At 41.5% G+C, this 18994-nt stretch overlaps 1 protein-coding gene across 1 annotated transcript in view; it reads right to left on the bottom strand.

Moving 5' to 3' along the window:
- Positions 1-18994, bottom strand: part of ADAMTS17 (ADAM metallopeptidase with thrombospondin type 1 motif 17) — a 205812-nt gene that overhangs the window by 92436 nt on the left and 94382 nt on the right. Inside the window, exons 8-9 of the mRNA XM_009289472.2 lie at positions 5302-5442; positions 3825-3975 (exon numbers count right to left, since the gene is read on the bottom strand). Coding sequence (XP_009287747.2) covers positions 3825-3975; positions 5302-5442 — 292 coding nt within the window. The remainder of the gene's footprint in view (positions 1-3824; positions 3976-5301; positions 5443-18994) is intronic.

Here is an 18994-nt window from a genome sequence, read left to right as displayed (position 1 = left end):
TGCTGTTTAGTTTTTTCCGCAACTCGTATCATGATTTTGCTCAGAGCTTGAGAATGACACGGTCATCTATTTAATTTCTGCTAAAAGCAACTCATCTCCCTCAAAATAAAGATCACTGTGCAAACTCTTAGGTGGGCCAAAAGCTCTTCTAGCACTGCAAGGGGCGTGACTACAGCCTCCCACCTGAAAACAGGCAGCATGCCTGGTATGGTAGAAGCACATTTGTATGTCCTGCTAGATAAGCGTTCTCATTGATCAGACAGTGCCTAACATTTGCAATGGGAAAGATTAACAGAAAGCACCATGTGAAAGCACTTTTGATCCCTTTGCATATTACTGGAGAAAAGTATGTAACTCAGATGTGAAGGGGGAACTACTGAAGGGTCTTGAGAGATTCATTATCATATGTGAAATCATCTCACTTGAGAACTGCCCAACTTCTATTTTCTTATTCAGTTCCTCAGATCAAAACTAATTCTTCCACGGAGCCATGAAAACATTTACTTTCCTGATGATGAGCAAGGACTCACCCATCTAATACTCAGGTTAAACTTAATCCAAAACCAGCCACCTGGATGTATCTCAAACCAATAAAATTATGAGCAGAGCAAGCACCAAAATGGACTTGCATTCCCTCAAGGGGCTGGCAGGTAATCTTGCCATTTATTATTCATACAGTATTATAATACAAGCGGTGCTTTTCAAATAAATAGAAATTGATTGTTCCCTGCCTAACAAGCGTCCAGCCTAAAAGCCTGATTCCACAGCTCCTTAAACAGGTGACATGCACTAGTAAATCTTACCCAACGTTCATGTTACAGAACAAGATCCTAAATTATACATCTTGGAGGTCATAGATTACAACAATAGGCTATGATTAAGCTCATTATCATATACTCATGCTGTTAATTAGTTCATTTTTTTAATTTTAGTATTTTAAAATGTAGACGCAGTGTCCAAGCAAATTAAAAAGGAACGTTAGTTCATGAAAGCAGAGCCTACCTCATATGTTTTCATTTTTGTTCTGCAAATTTGGAGCAGAGTAGCTGCAGGATAGCTGGTTTGGCAAACTTATAATTCTGAGGGCTACTATTTTGTACTAGGGCATCTGAGTTATCATTAAAAACAAACATGGAAGAAGAATTTTGGAGATGCAATCTGAAATATGCTGATAAGGTTGAATATTCATGGATTAACTATCTAGCTGGACCAGTGTCTGAGGCACAGACACTGCCAAGCATTTAGGCACCTGACTCTCTGTGAAGGCAAAGGAGATTACATTCCTTTACAAATTTGGGCCTTGATGCCTTTAAGGGAAAGAGCTTACTGCACAGAAAGTTTCTGCAGTTTCTCAAAAATGTTGAAATTTTAGATTCATCTAATCTCTGAAATTTGCTCTACAACCAGATTGTATGGCATTTTTGAATATAGGTCCTCTAGTTTGCCTGATATAATTATGTAGCTCAACTATCTCACTCTCTGAAATTTGCTCTACAACCAGATTGTATGGCATTTTTGAATATAGGTCCTCTAGTTTCTGATATAATATAAACTCTTTTATTATATGAGAAAATAGACAGTAGACACATGTAATCATGAAAAGATTGGAGGCTCATTTCCTGAAGTTTCTTTCCTTTTTGTAACAAATATTTACTGTAAAATGTTTATTACTTTTACATTTGGATTTTTTTAATACTTTATTGAATTAAAAATACCACATTACCATTGGCTAAAAGAGGAGACAGCTATATTTGCCAGTAATTTCTACAGCTAATGCCAATGACTAGTGCCAATTTTTTTTTTGGTTCATATTTTTGTAGACAGCTTTGAGACTTACGATACAAGCATTCGCAGATGAGGCATGAGAAATACAAAGGTGAAAAGAAAACAAAACTTTGAAGGTTTAAAAATTAAAGCTGATAATTTCCTCTAAAGAATTTCCTTTCATTGCCTTCAAACGCCAATTCAGAGTAGCGTAACAGGATGCAAATATTTACTTAAATTAATGGCATGTGACATAATTGATCCAAAGCTTCATAGTGTGAATGCTAACACTTAACACATATCTGTAACAGAAAAATACTTCTAAATAAGGGATTGCAAATTGGTTTTAGTCTGCTGAAGTTCTACAAGGCTTTTCATTAGAAAGTACTGAAGTCCTTACAAAATATGCTTTTCTTTGGGAGATACTAAAGGAGTGATGGAGGAAAAGAGCACAGTTTTCATTGTGTTCTAAAGATGTCAAAAAATAAGACTGGTGAAAAATCTTGGGAGACGCAAACACCTGCTGTCTGTATCTTACAGAGAAGAGTGCCTGTTGGCTTGTTATTCTGGCAAGCAACTTGTCCCTGAAGCAATTCCAGACTGGACATGCAATTTCTGCATGAGAAATGCTGACCACCTACCAGTAGGCTGACATTCTCATTAGGCACTGGACTATCCAGAAACAGAATGTTTTTTATCGCAACAAGGGAAATAGCAAATATCTATTCCAACAGCAGTCAAGCTGGGTGACACCCACACAAGTGGAAGAACTTGAATCATCCTGGGTAGATCTGGGTTTTCTTTACAAACCTATATTCTAATACTTTGCTTCCAGGACGGTAGTCCTGGTGGTCTGCATTTTCTTGATGGAGCTGGAAAATACAACCTACCCAGATTCTTTTCTTATTGTTTTATATTAGCTAGTTTCCAAATCCAAAATAAATAAAACAGGAAATGTGAAACTAAGAGCATGTTCCCAGGACTTGATGTGTTCAACAGTTTTAGTAATTTGGCACTTAGAAACCTCAGTTATCACTGATTATTATTTTCTTTGTTACACTGATTTAAGATCCCACGATTATTCAGAATGGGAATAAGGGACAACTAAAAAATACAAATGGCTAGTTAATGACAGCAAGAAACCTGGCTGCTTCATGCCTGTCTATATAGGACAGAATGTTGCCAGCTACTGCTGGTGACAGGACACAGTGCTTCATGACTTTCTTCTGGACATCTCCGAGGCCACACTGGAAGTAAGCATTTCTCCAGTCCCTATCTAAAGTGGGATGCAGACAAGCTCTGGTCAGAATGAAGACATCTAATTATGTGCAAGACCTTAGGAAAAGTTTAGCTGTCTAAATTCCAGAGGACAAGTCAGACAGCCTCATCTCAAATACGACCTACTTCTAGAGACACCAAAAATCAGTGTTTTCATTTTGCCAACCAACCATGTGATATCAGTCATGTTGCACCCAAATCCTGACTAAAGATCATGTTACTTAGAAAATACACAGGACGGGGCCTCATTCTGCACAAATCTCTAAATGGCCTCATCAAACAAGCAGACATTAATATTTCCTTGTCATAGAGTTAGAGTCAGCTCCTAAGAACATTGTAATGGTCTGAAGGTGAGGTCTACTGAAAGATCCAGACAGTCATCTAAGCTGAGTCTGTGGAAGTAGGCAAGCACTCTTGTGAGAAGAGACTTTCATCTCAGCTGAATGTCCAGCAAAACAATCTCTACTGAGTACTTCAGCAAAACAGCGTCAAAAGGGAACCGTCCCTAAATTAAGTTCAAGTACAAACAAAAGCTTTTCTGGGTCTGCCCTAGGAGATTAACAAGACCAATGTGGGGAAAGGAGGAGGACTGCAGAAGTGTGTGCTGTTGACACGAAGGTCGATGGGAGTTTGACTGCTGATTTTGTACCAGCAGTGCTGAACATGCTGAAGATCCCATTAAGTAGCTCCAAGGAAAGTACAGACTCCTTTTCTTCCCCAATGCTTAACAGCTTTATTTCCACTTCCCACCTTGTTTCCAGGTACACCCCATGAGCTCTTACCTCCATATTCTTACAGAACGTAGCATTGGTCCCAAAAAGTATCTGGCACTGTTCATCGGCACTGTAGTGCATTCCAGGCAGCTTGTGAGGGAGCCGCACTGCGTATTGGCTTCGGGGGTCTGTTACCAGCAAACAGGTGCTGACCTTGGACCTGTGGAGTGTAAGAATTAAATATGCCTTTAAGGGAAAGCACCTTTGAACCGGAGTGCTAGATTGCTGCTGTAGAGAAGCTGTTGTCCTCTCTTTAACAGGGAATCTGACGACCTCATGTGAAACAGTGGTAATTTTTCCCAGTATATATCTGGAAGCCTTCTAAATAATTGAAAACTATGGATAGAAAGGTCCTTGGGAACTCATCCCTGGCCCCAGGCCTTGAGGCAGAATCAACTATATTCATATTATTCCGAGTTAAACATTTGTCTAAACTATTCCTAAAAATCTGATGGAGGCTCAATTCTGCTCTCAGGCTACCTAGTCCAAAGCTTCACGAACCTTACAATGACAGCTCGAAAGTCTTCTATCATGTCTCACCTGAATCCCCCTAGCTGAATTTTAAGCCCTTGACTTTTCCATCACAGACTTAAAGGAAAGATTTTTCCCTTTGCCTTCACAACAATCTTTTACAAATTGGAATATCACTTTGTTATCTTCCCTCTATCAGGGACCAGTGACCAGTGAGTTCAGATGCAACTTCTTTTTCAACTTCATGCCTTTAACATAACAGTAGATTTCCCATTTTCTTTCATTATTTTCCTTTCTCTCCCACCTCTAATCCCCAGAGTGGGGAATTTTCCATGCTGAACCCATTTCTAGCAACAAAAGCACTGGCCACTGTGCCAGACACTGTTTGTCAGAGAGCTGCACTGTAGGTCTAAGACCACAATTAGAGAGTTCAGAAAACTCCAGTGCTTGCTATAGTCCATGAGAGTTAACAAGCATCAGGACAGGAATCCTTCCTGAACTGCTGAACACGATGAACTGAAATACGGATGCAGTGGGAAAGAAGTTTATAGTGAACTGTTTAAGACCAACACTCACTGAGGGGTGAGAAAACACATCAGAATTACCTCCAGGCAAAATAAAGTTTACATAAAATAAAAGCTATTTAATAATAATAATGACAGTAAAAGCCACAGCACAAAGCTGGCAGCATCCTTCAACGGAGAAGATTTTTTTCAGGCCACCTACACACAGATTTCTGTCATCACAAACACGAAAGGCATTTTTTGTAAAATGAAGGTGATATGGGATTGTTTTTAAGAAGGTATCAGTACCTTGACAACTGCACATAATTCTTCTGCCTCTCTGCAAACCTCAGTTTCAAAGGGGCTACTGTAATGGAGACAGATTCAAACTTGCACACCCTAATGACACAGGCACACACTTTTTTTTAAGGAAAATTGTTCAGACTTTCACTTTCAAATAGCACATTGGATTCTTGCCTGATAGGATTTTTGATAATCAGCACAATCCTTACTTTAGGAAGTTTTCAAGGTCATCGCGGCTGCATGAAGACCAGGAAAGGTCACTTGGGTTCCTGCCCTTCACCCATTCTCCAGACATAATATGAGATCTCCCTGCGCAGGGTTGATGATCATCATCATGGCTCATTCCCATGCTGTTTGATTAAAACAAAACAAGACAAAAAAACTATCAAGTTATGATGTGGGTTTCTCATTTCCCATTGGACTTAGTAATGACACTCTTAGCAATTAACAAGTTGAAAACAGGCTGCACAAATAACACAGAATCCTTCACCTACTGCTCTGGGCACAGAGCATATTTAATGAATAAATATAGGTTCCTTGAATTTATCCATTGCCTTAATTTCACAAAGGTTTTAGTATTTGTTTGAAACTTTTAAATGTGCTTCCTGTGGACTTTCCTACCAGGAAATGTAACTATTTGAGGGTTCACGAGAAGTGAACCTGGAGAAGTGATGTAGCACGGCTGAAGGATATCTGCTAGACTATCAAAGGTAGTATTTATTGAAAAGTTTGGATTGCTTTCCCAAATCTAGTGGATATGGTCCCGATAATCATACTCAGAGAATGGTCAACAAATTAATACTAGAGATGGGCCAATTTTGTTGTGTCAGTGTGAATTTGGAATAACTCCACTGTTAGGAAAAACATTTCTCTAAATTTGTGGTATTGTACAATCTCCCTCCCATCTAACTTTGAAGCGGATCCTTCTTTGAGCGGTGGGTTGGATCACATGACCTCCAGTGGCCCTTCCAGCATAAATTAGTCTATGACTCTATAACAGCAATGCTCAGATAGGAGCCTGAGGCAGAATCAAGCCCCCATTTCTGCAAGCACCGTCCAAACAAGCATCAAGACTGCCCCATGCCAGTCTCAGCGAGAACAGAATGTGACCTACTCAGCAAAACAAACCATCTAAACAAACAGCAGATTGTGTAGTATAAACATACACGGAGGAATTCAAATACATTCAGTGAGGATTTCAAAAAGTATTCAGAAATAGAAAAGTATTACTTTAACCTCCATTTAACATCCCACTCAGGACCCTTCTATCATTAGTGGCGTCTCTACCATGAGGCTGCTACAGTAAATCACTGTTCAGAGAAAATCTCTGTTGCCGCTATAGGAAGGTGAGATTCCTCTGCTGGAGGTAAGCCTTTGTGAACAGCCCGCATGGTGGCAAAGAAGGGATAAACGACGTGACCAAGTTCACCTGCTACATCAGTGAAATGTCAGAAGTCCTGACTGGCAGTCCTACACTCAGCCCATCGTACCATGCTGCCTGGCAGCAAAAGTGAGTTAAGGGCTTTCCAACCTACTTCGAAATGATCATTAAATTTTTTTTTTTTAAATCATACAGAATAATAACATTTTGAAAGGTTAACATTCTTCCTTCGATTCCAACATGAAATGGAAAATGGCTTTCAGACAAAAGGTGCCTCCTATGGCCAGTGTCACTTTCTAGCAAAATAAGAGTCACCAGTTTGGGGCTGAAAACACAGATTAATAGGAAATTGCTAGGTCTCCAGCTGGCTGGGCTGAGCAAGCCAGGAGCAGTCCCTTTAAATATGGTGTTGGACTCTTTAATCCATGCTATTTCTCTACAAATCGGAGGCTCCTGTTTGCTTTCTGACTATGCTCTTGGCTTTGCTTCTCTCCAGTTTTGGGACTCAACTGTTCAAAACCTAAACACGACATACATTTCTAGTTGCAATGAACCAGAACCGGCTTCAGCAGTTTGATAATTACGGCTTAGATTAAACCACCATCTACGCTATTTTTAGCTTAAAGTGAAGATTACATGGTGGAGTCTATTATTTTAGGTTTATCTCCAGGGACATTATTATTTCTAGCAAAACTACATTTAACAGAATTTTTAGACTCAGAAGTTCATAGTTATTCTTGTTTTTAAACCTTTGTGGGTTTTGAACACAGCAGAAACACTAACATCAAGCACATTTTGTTTGATGCACGCAGGAATAATTTAACAGTCTATTAGTAACTCTAACTTCAAAACAGTAAAGAGTGAAATTCCTGCTCCACTGAAGTGAATGGGAGTTTTGCCATTGACTTCAATGGAGCCTGGATTTCACTCCAAATATTTTACCCATGTTGTTTCTACACACAGAGAAAACTCTTCACATGCTAGGGAGAAAGTTCCAGCAGTATTCCTCCAATGCAAATAAGCCCATCTCAAGTTCATATTCCTAAAAGTCAGGAAAGGAAGAGCTAAGTACCATGAAGCAAGGTACGTAAGCTTGCTGGAAATCTTCCAGAGGAAAGTTTTCCTGCCCAAAGATGCCAGTTTAGAAGGCTTGTGGGCATGCAGCAATCGTGTTAATTTTTCTAATGGAAACGAGGCAGGTTTCCAAGGTTTCTGTCAGCTTGCCTGCCTTGTGACTGCCACAGTGCTGAGACTCAAAGTTGGGTCCTTCAGGTTTCTACTCTGTCAGGCCTTCTGTGGGATGGGACTTGGCAGCACTCCCATTCTGGCAGCTTCCTGAATGGCCTCCTGGTCGGCACCTCAGCTGTTCCACTTGAAAAAGGTGAAAACAAACCATCTTCCTGACTTTCCGAAGTGTTTTAGGCTCCCTGATTTTCTCTTTTCCACAAAAGACTAGTGTTTGGTCTAGAGTTCCTTAATTAAGGTTAATGCCTTAGCTTTCTGATTAACTTCATTTATTCTTTGTTAAATTTGTTGAAAGTGGGATTTTTTTGTTAGCAGACAACAAGGGCAACAGCTACTAATTAGTACATTCCTGTCCTTAACTTTGGTTTAAACCTGACCTCATGAAAGATGTCTGCCTAGGAGAAATACTGAGGCTAACATTCATTACTCAGCTTTGATTTTGCAGGGGTGTTTGAGGCAGATAGGACGTATCCTCTACAAAGACTGAGCCAGAACTCACATCTCAGAGTTATTTACAGGCTGCTTCTGAAATTCATTCAATTCTTACATGTGTGGAAATCGACACCTTTCGGAATCATTCCCAATTTCTTAACAGAAATTCTTTAAAAAGTTATAAGCATAAAGGAATTGAGCCTGAGCTATTGGCATAAAGGAAAGGAGCTCTGCTAAGTCAAAAGAACCATGCCAGTTTATATTAGCTTGGGATCTGGCCTCGAGGTACATAGGCAACCTCTACTGGCCTCTCTGTGATGAGTTTCTGGTAGAATGAAACCAGCAACACCTTTGGAGCCTGTTTTAATTGGCAGTACGGAACTTTTCCCAGCATCTACTTTACCTTACAATGACTCACTTGAGGAAAGGATTAAATGACCTGCAGGACTAAGGCATACCCTAGCATGCTAACACATTCTTTTCCGAAGTTCAAGGGTCTCCAGCTACATCAAAGGGATCAGTTTTCCTAAACACATAGTAAATGTAATGCCATGCTGATTCTTTTCACTAATGAATAGTCCCCCTCCTTTTAACAGAACTAAATCGGACAGAGCATTATGCGTTTGTACTAAACAGCACTGCAAGCGCTGATTCAGTACTTTGCATTTTCTTTGTGATCATCTAATCTTACCTGCTATTCAGAAGTTCACATGGAATTAGAAGTAGATAATCAGTCTCTTGAAATATTCTGCCATGGGAAGGAGTTCTATTCTTACATGAACAGATCTTGAAAAAAGAGCTGATAGGAATGGCTCTTAGATTAGAAGTAGGAATGTCAAAATGGCACCACATTATGCTGCAAAACCACTGCCCTCTGTGCTTTCTGAGTCATAACTGTCTGTTTTATCAGGAGCAGCAAACACATGCTGCATGTTATCCTTTACACAGCAAAGCCATTACAGAGGAGCAGGACTCGATTTCCCTTTGTGCTGTTACTACCACAGTCACTAGCTCCATTCTAAGCACAGGGTAAATTGCAGCCTTTAGTTCATCACATTCTCCTCCTGAAGACAATGAGCTTCCACAAAGGCAAGCAAGAACAGCTTAGACTGTCAGCCCTTAAACTCCTTTCATTCTATGTTTATTCAGAATAAGCACAACGGGACTCTGGTTTTACACTTGAGCTTACTTTCTAATATAAATAATGCATTGGTTATCAGTCAAAGACACTAAGGTGTCACCAAAGGAGTCCTGCAGCATATTTATTGTTGCTTATCACATGCAAATCCAGAAACAAGCTAACTGAACAGTTTGAGTTCTGAACGTTAACATAATCACAGCAAGGCAAATTTTATCAGGAGTCACAGGGAGGCAGCAACAACAGATCTCTTTAATGCTGTTTTTTGTAGAACGACACTTTAAAGTAGCATTGCTATGAATAAAAAATAGTATGCAGTCTCTCAAAGCCCTGGCCTCTCTGAAGTCTGTGCTCCTTTCCAGGATGCTATTCTCCATCAGAGTCTACGCAGCAATCAGAACTGGGTCAGGACGCCAGAATTACACTCTGGGCCTGAGCCAGCCAATTTCTTGTGTAACCCTTTTTAGCTAAATGCAATTAACAGCCATTTGTTTTCCCACAGCAATGCTAAATAAACGCACTTGCTTTGTTTGTTTCGGTCATTAATGGAGCTTCTCCTCTAGACAGTTAATATAACTAAACTGCTCTGTTTACCCTTGATGCATTTTCCAATGTTTCCTGTTATTCTTTAAAAGCCTGAGCCAAAGCGCACCAAAGCCTATGGAAAGCCTCCTACTGCCTTCAATGCACTGTGCATTGCACCTCCAAGTTCTTAAGGTCATGTATACAAATCTTCATCAGAACCACTATGACTCTCAATAGGTTTCCTATTAAAAGCCCCAAATCTGAGTTATAACGCCAAGGGCTGGGGGAAACTGATTTAAGAGATGCTTTAAATTTTTTCAACAGCTGCAACTTTGTGGCTGGTAACAAACCACTTGAGAAATCCCCAGGATTATTATCATAAACTCCCCCTCTGGTGGGGAGAGATTATGAAGTAGGGGCAGGAGGCAAATTTGATATAAAATACCATCAGCAGTAAAAGAAGAGCTTTTCTTCAGAAAAAGGCAGAAAGAGGCTAGCAAGTGAAAGAAAGAATTACGAAGAAGGAAAGCCTGAAAAAAACACACCCAGAAGTGGAAACACCATGAGCTTCTACAGTCCCTCTGTTTCAAATAAGCACTTCAGCTGGCTGTTAATAAGAGCTTCTCCATAGCCTCCCTGTGAAAGCCAAACCATCCCATTTGTCTGGAAATAATTGAGGGTGAGTCAAACACTGGTTCACTTCAGAAACAAGTGACACCCAGGACTAGCAAGACTACCCAGGGTGACCTGGCTGTCACCCCAGCTGCTTATTAAGACTTCTGCACGACACATGATTGATTGCTCTCCACACAACTGGCACTAACCTCAAAGTCACCATTTCTCCAAAGGACAGTGAGGCCGTCCAGCTACCAAGAAGGAAATGATGACAGTGGTCTACCTCTCACTTCTACAGACAGAGAACCCCAAGGGAGAGTCTTCCTGAAGAACCAACTCACAAACTGCTGTAACTGTGTAAGCTCAGCAAGACATTAAAAAGGAAGAGCTCTTTGGGGCCACTTGCCCTGCAGACCAACATGGACTCAAAGAATTGAGCAAAGGGCCTGCTACAGCAATGTCCCCAATACAGAGTGGGACAGGAGAAGGCAGTGATATGTCTTGCTCCAAGTGAAAAGCTCAGTGGGGCCAGTAAGGTTTTTACACTCTTGCCTGATCTTTGTTTGCTGGAAAGCATGCTTTCTCTACCTGTGCTTATAACAGCAGGCTCTTAGCCTGCAGATGTTCTCTAAAAGGCTCTGTTTCTGCAAGGCCACAGTGAATTGCTAAGAGCTACATGCAGTACCAGGAGTTGCACGTCACAGTAGGGTAGGTCACTACTGACCTTCTCAAAAAAGCATATGAGAGAAGTCATTCCCTGTGACCCAGCTTGCCATGACTCACCTGGAGATAATCTAGCATTGACTGCAGAGCCAGGATTAAGCACAAGATTTCTTTCTAAACCCCATTGGAGAAATATAAATGCAAAGGGAGGGCAGACTGGACAACATCTTTGCATAGTGTGAGAGGGAAGGGAGAAGGGGAGCTGTAATTTATCCACTCTGGCATTTCAGTGTGGGCAGGATGACAGTGCCCCATGGAGAGCCTGCTATTTAGACATGCTGTGGGCACAAATGCCATCTGTTTATCCATATGAAGGACATAACTGAAGGACAAAATTCCTCCCCCTTCCCACTTCCTATCGGGTCTCCATGAATGGTTGAGAAGGGAGTCCCATCTCTATAGTCCATCTAATTTCAAGCACAAAGGAAGATGCTGATATGCAAGGAGGTTATACAGGGTGCGTGGCTGACAGCTGAGAACATTAAACATGGCCATTAAACTCAAATCAATATAGGTCACTAAGCAGAGAACGTACATCAATAGTTCTCAGCAGCTACTGACTTGGGCTGGATTTGAACCAGCAACTTAGAAGTGGGAGACAGTATATCACATAATCAAGCCTGTGAGCCGTCCAGTCCCAAATCGAGTTCAATGTTAGGAATTTTTATTAACGTTTGAAATTGAAGCTGCATCACTGGAAAGATGCCTACTTCTGAACTGGTTCAACATGTTTAACATTTCAATATAAAACGCTGATATCTTGCAAGTTATGAGGTTTCCAACCAGTTGAGAATAAAGGCATAACAGAGGCAGAAGTGAAACGGGGTTACTCATTAGAGCTGGAATTATAATAGGAGCTGCAGTGCAAAATGAGGACAGTAAGTTTAAGAGAGTGACGTAGGAAGGTGATGCATCTGCAAAGCAACCGAAGAGAGGCAGAGACAGCCAGAGGGGTCAGAAGGGAGTCCAAGTGAGGCTTGGATGGAGGGCAAACTAACAAATGCTGGGGAAACACGCTGAGGTGAGCTGAGCTGGGGAGGAGGCAATGAAACAGCTTGCATAACCTTCTTACAAAAACAATGGTCATTAAGACTGTTGGCTTAATGGAAAACAGGCTTTTTCACCTTGTGCTTTTCAAACATGTAAACACAGTCGCTTAAATATAACTCGACTATTTCAGAAGCTGTCAGGAGGTACTTTGGGGAGCTGTGATGAAGAGGGGGAGATGACTCTACTTAAAGCACTTGAAGTAATTAAAGATGGTTATTATGTACATAATGTTATCTAGAACAGGTGTGTTCAGGATGGGTGCTGAGCTATTTTTTTTTTTTTTATCAGAAGAGACAACATTTAAAGGCAGCCATGCCTACTGGACTCTTGTTTTCATAACCAAGTTTATGTCACCCTCCAATAATGAAGTAACCACATATTTTATATGGTTATCTACTCATCAAACAGCCAAGAAGTCAACAACAGCGAGTGAGAACACACGAACGCCTATGGTGAATAACAGTGTGGAAAGCTGTGGTTTATTCAGCTGCATGACAGATCCAGCCCTTTATGATATGGTTTTCATTTAAAAAGAATTAGTTCTTTTGCCATGGAATCTGGAAGGCAGCAAGTATGAGCTTGTGCCGCAAGGGACAGATAGCACACATGAGAGACTGACATGGCAGGAACAGGCAGTGTGGCCTTTTACTCGTCCAAACATTTTATCTAAAAGCTTGCTGCCCATGTGGTCCTAGATACCTGTAACAGAGCTGGCCAAACCCCACTGACATCAATGACAGTCCTTTTATATGGTTTGATAGAAGTTAGACCAGGGCCATGAAGAACAGGGTGAATCATCTTATGATCTCCTCCCCAGCAACAATATCACATGCCCACACTATTGATTACTTTTTGCAGCGGACATTTGCTCATGCGATTCTCTCTCGAGAATCCTTGCCTCTTCTGCAGAGTGGCTGATCCACAGCAGGGCAGGCATTGCCTGATGTATTCCAAGATGCAGGAATCCCGTTGCGATGCAACTGAACACTTACCGTTCCAATCGCCTGCCTCCACTGCATCTAATTTGTAGGACATGGTCCCAGCATAGCAACCTTTTCCTGAAAAAGCTTCACAGTGTTTCTGGTAAGAATCAGCAGGTTCTGAGAATGCAGAGGGTAGCTTACCACGTGGCAGAAAAAGGAGTGCTCCACCAAACACAAAGTCCTAGAAAAAGCTAAAGTTGATCAATATATGCACAAATAAACTTGGTGGAAACTCCACATTGAAGAGGTAGCATTACCTCAAGAAAACATCCTTCTTTCTGACCTTAATGCTCACTCCTTTCCAAGTCCCATGTAGTATCTAACACAAATCTCTAAACATGAGAACTGTCAACCAGAGTAGCTCCAGCAGTATGCATTCAGACTCAGAAAGGACTGTGATTACACAGCATAGTGTAAACCATTCAGTACCAACTCTCTCAGCACAGGCGGGGTCCAGTCCTCTTCAGAATCCTGTCTCTCTGAAGGAAGACTTCTAAAGATGCAAAGTAAGGTACAAATCCCAGTTATCAGGGGTGAGCATGTAATGGCTGTAATAGCCCATTCCCCTACTGCAGAAGGACTCAAAAGTGGCCATAGTGGTTCAGTCTGATTGTGCTGATGCAGAAGGGACTCACCTGAACCTACACAGGCAATGGAGGCACGGGAAAAGCTCATGCAATGAACCCAATCATATGCCCAGGGCTAAACACACTCCTCCTCTGCCCTCACACCCTCCCAACAGGATCAGGAGCTCAGCACGCTTATGCTGATAGCAACAATTTCACTGTCTTTTGTGTTCATGAGAGCTCACAATGGCTTCCATTCCAGCCTTTCTTTTTTGGCCCTATGGGCCTTAACATCACACAGCATGTAGATTCCTGGCCACTTTACATTCCTAGAGCACTACCCCATCTCCACCGCAGTCATCCACCCAGATGCTCAGTATTTCTAAACCCTTTCACATGCTTTGATACATGCCAACAACACACAAAGACAACAGGTTCCTGACACAACAGTATTGGTAAGAGTCAAGGATTGCTTTAACAGTCCAATTCCTGTTGAAGGGGTGAACACAGATATATCAAAAAACACTCATTGTAAAACATGCATCTGTGACTCTTTACTGGGAACCACTTCTCTCAAGTTATCAAAGAAGAAACACTGGCTACTTGTCATGATCACCCTAGAGCAAGAATAAAGTTATCTGAGGGCCAAAGGGTAACGTGCCCTTGAAAATGTATGCACTGAGCTGTTTCCTTGCCCTCCACAAGATTTACTCCACTTCTTGGACATAAAAAAATGCTCTCTCTCTCACTTGCTTCAGTCTAGTTTCAGAAAGCAGGGAATTGTTGCAGAAGGAGCACAGTGACTATGAACGAGACAGTGGTGGGCAGAGAAAGACTCTGCTCATTTCTCTTTTCTGGTGAGCAGAGGCTGCTGTGCTCCTTCTGTAGCTCCTTGTATGCAGAAAGCACCCTGGGGCATCCAGAAGTAACATGCTGAAGGGTAACAAGCTGTTTGCTTTCAGCACTGCCTGAAGTGGTTGAGAATGAGACCTCAGAAAATGTGACATGCATTTCCTCAGAAGATGAAAAGGGAATATAAATTGTAGGGTGGAAAAAAGACAAAACCCTGGGATAGCTGGGTGGGATTTCCCACCCACTAGGAAAGAAAGACAAAAGCTCAGTAAGAACGGCTGACGGGTCTGTCACTCAAAGTGTTACCAACCTAAGGGGAAGCTCTTACATGCAATCACTTGAGCACACTTTACTAAAACTTCTGTGAAACCAGTGAAAGCCTCCAGTCAACTACATTAATGACTGAGGGTCAAACCTGAACAAAGAGATGCAACATGAGACATCCTTAAAAGAAAATGCAAGGAGAAGGGAGAGATGGTGGAGCATATTTGCCAAATATGTGCAACACAAGTAACCACAAATGTCCCACACTCTACCCATCAGGAAGCCACCCACTGTCAAGCGCTGGGGGAAGCAGGGCAGCCTGGGGAATGCACTGTAGGAGTCAGGAATGCTGGCTGCCTTCCCCGCACTGGGAGATCAATTCTCCATTCCTGGAGGTGGGAACGAAGAGATGGCCAACATCAAAAGACAAAAGAGGTGTGAAGTAACTGTAATATATATAATTCTACCAGCATCAAGTCTTCTGAAGTCCCCAGACAAGCCAGTGGATAAATGCTTTATGGTTCCCAGAGCAGCAGAAGTCCTTTTCACAGAAAGAAATATTTTTCAGCCTCTTTCTTTTATTCGTCTTTCTTGGTCTACGTTGCCAATCACTGTGGGCTTGCAGATTCAGTGCAAGAAGAAATCCATCCTATGTGACCCTCTTACACTGATTCACCAAAATGACAGGTGACTGTAACAGACAGTAACAAACCTGCGTGCTCTCCTTTGCTTGCAAGAATGGAAAAAAACCCCACCTGTCTAGGAAAGAAGTTGCACAGGAAATGAGTGATCCAATTGTATTAGCTGCAGTTATAATCTAGCAATGGATCAGTGTGCAGTAGTTCAGCTGAAGACATTTGCTTCAGCTGAAGACATTTGCTGTAAGGACATAGCATTTTCAGTGGTATCCTTGCCACAGCTACTTCCATCACTCAGGAGTGCTCCCCATCCTTACGGAAACTTTGTTTCCGGTAATGCTCCTCCTATATACCAGCTCCCAAAACTCTTGGGATTTTTCATAATGGTGCAGCTGGGAAAATAATTTATAATCCCAGAATCATCTGGCCTTGGCTGTTCAAAAATTATTTTAAAAGCTCAGCACACTATCTTACTTAGTCTCACTCATTTGATCAGCAGGGAGAGGCTTGATTATCAGACAGGAACATTGCAAATTATGGCTTGGTATCAAAGCAATTTGGAAATGATATGTTCAGACCAATACTGAAGTAGAATTCTTTGGGTAGCGGGCATGCCTGGTTGCCTACAAACCTCAAGGCTAACGAAGCCAATTTTGCTTTCATGTTGTCTAAGAATGCCACATGAAGAAAGTAAAAAGCAACTTGAAAAGAGATACTCTTGCTTTGAATAACTTTGGCTTGAACATGTTAATGTGAAGACAAATTACAAAGAAACAAAAAAGTCTGTTATCTTCCTAAGAAGATATCTCTTTAGAGGGTCTTTAGCTGATAAGAGGTGCAGCATGCATGTCATTTAACTGATGACAGCTTTCTGGAGACCACATAGGAGTTTTTCTCATGTGATTCTGTTCATTATACTCAGAGGTGCTGCCTGCAATAAGACATTTGGCAAACCTGGTAAGGTTACTCCAACAAACGCCATAAAAATTTCAGAATGAGTTGCAGGTATGTATTGCAGTACTTAAGGTATACAAAGAAAATACGAATACATTTTTCTAAACAAACAAGTTAGTTTTTTTCTTTGAATGGAGAGAAGCCTCAGGATCATATCTGGGTTAGTATTGAAAAGGTGATAATAACAGAGTGAAATAATGGAGAAAGAGGCAAAAGAATATACCCAATGGAGAGGATGACACTTAAAATGAGTAGATGGGAGTTGATGCTTGTGCACACAAGCAGAAAAGCAGAAGACAAAGTCATTATTATAATGCTCCTGTAGGAAAACCCAGTTTGCCACATTACTTTAAAGCTACTAAACCCAGGCGATCTGCATTTTTATAAAAAATTGACCATCGATGACCATGGTGGCTCATGATGGATACTAGGGAAGAGTTCTGCCCTCTTGGGCTAAATCTATCCCACGTTACACAGCAAGCAGCTTTACTTGAGATAAAGGAGGCGCTAGACAGGAAAGAATTTACCCATTGAAAGGTGCTAGCAGTCGTGTTTTCGCGAGGAAGAAAGGAAGCCGTGCTTTTCCTTTGAAGGAAAGATACTTTTCCTAAGTATAAAGGCTACCTAAACTAAGCAGCAAACTGTTTCTAGGGAGCATTTATTTATCCTGTCTAGTTTTAATGTGTATAATTTAAATGAATATTTAAAACGCTAGATTAGAAACCTGCCACTTCATTAGCTATCTCCGGAGTGATGCCGGCAAACAGCAGGGTGGTAGGAAGGGAGCCCAGCTGGTAGCAGGCGGAAGAGACGGGCAGGCTTTGGACTCTCACTGGCAGGTGAGAGTCAGCTACCAGAGGGTGGACATCAGAAATTTCTGAAAGGTCAAACTGTCCCATATGTGGATAAGATCTGGCATACAAAATGAGTGTCTCGGTGGACTCTGGAGCAGAGAAAGAAGGTATAATAAAAAAATACTCATTTTTAAGGCTCAACACCCTAAGCTAATTAGAGTCCAGCAGGAAGGAAACTTTTCAAGCAAGTGAGAACAAACCATTATGATCAGACTCCTTTTGCTTTGATTTGTTTTACTTAAACAAGAACAAAAGCAGAAAACAGAAAACTGTGGATTATTCTTCTCTTTTTTGGAAACTGGGGTTCAAGTAAAGACATAGATGACAAAACTCCCTACTGGGTTGGATCCAGCAATAGAAAGAGGCCCAGCATCTGATGTAGGGAGGATTTTGCAAATGGAAAGGGATCAGTGAGAACAAAGAAGGCCTGTTTATTTCATTTGTCTAGTAAACTCTTTTTGCTGAATTTTATTCCCCAACACAACTGTTGGCCAAGAGGCAGCCAACCTTGTTCCACTACAGTGCAGCCTTCCACTGACATAACAGTAAAGGAAACCACATTTTTAGAGGCAACAACATTTCCACTGGCGTTGCTGCTGCTGAGTTACTACCAAAGGCTTTTCCAGGTGACAGTCTGGGATTTATCACCTTCCCCAGCTCTGCAGTCATTTTCACCTGGAACCTGTTGAACTCAGCAGGCCAGGCAAACAGCATGGGTTACAGGCTATTGGAACCCAACTGCTAGTGGAAAAGTAAATATTTCAGCTAGTTGCTGCCTTTGTATAAAAACAAATGATTATTTGGTAAATGGCACTTGCAAACCTAATATTTCCTGGGTTGGTGTGTGCTGTAGAGGTTGCATAATGGGGACTTGTACTGTCCCTGTGTTTTGGGTCACTGTGTGCACAAGGCTGTTGCCAGCAAAGCCAATGAAGTATGAAACCAGAACCCTCGTAGCAGGAAGCATATGCAAGATTTGCCAAATCATTACGGCCCAGCTATTTAACATGGCCCTGGCTTACTCAGCAGAACAAGCCTTCAAAAAGACAGACATAGCTGGCAAAGCCACAAAGCTATTGATTAAACGAAAATTGTGTTGTCTGGGAGTTTCTAAATGACTTTCGTTTGCCTGTTTGGTGCAGTTTTATTATGTTAAGTAAAGCTGTACAAGATGCTCAAAAACAAAGAAATTAGAGGGACTGCAAGAGAATGTTGCTTCACTAGGGATGACACAGACATCCTTCACAAAGCATAGAGTAAAACCATAGAAACCCTTGCCCAGAACCACACTAATGCTTGCCACAAGAGTCCAGAAAGCAATGGGAGGTGGACATTCTCACGCCCAGTCCCAATGTGGTTACATTCCAATACTGTAAATAAACTATCAAACTTGGAAGATACAAGGGTGAGAAAAGATACGCATGATAGAGGGAAGGCACCCCACCACCATGCTAGGATTAGCAGGGTCAGTAACCGCATCTGGATCTCGTTAGGTCGTGCAGAGAAGAAATGAGAAAGGCAAAAGCCCAGCTAGAACGCAATCTGGCCGCTGTCGTTAAAGACAACAAAAAAAGTTTTTACAAATATATTAATGACAAGAAGAGAGCCAAGGAGAATCTCCATCCTTTATTGGATGCAGGGGGGAACATTGTCACTGAGGATGAGGAAAAGGCTGAGGTACT

Source organism: Aptenodytes forsteri, unplaced genomic scaffold (genome assembly GCF_000699145.1).
Source record: "Aptenodytes forsteri isolate BGI_AS27 unplaced genomic scaffold, ASM69914v1 Scaffold605, whole genome shotgun sequence".
Classification (NCBI taxonomy): Eukaryota; Metazoa; Chordata; class Aves; order Sphenisciformes; family Spheniscidae; genus Aptenodytes; species Aptenodytes forsteri.
Note: the sequence above shows the minus strand (reverse complement) of the source record. Positions and strands in the feature narration are given on the sequence as shown.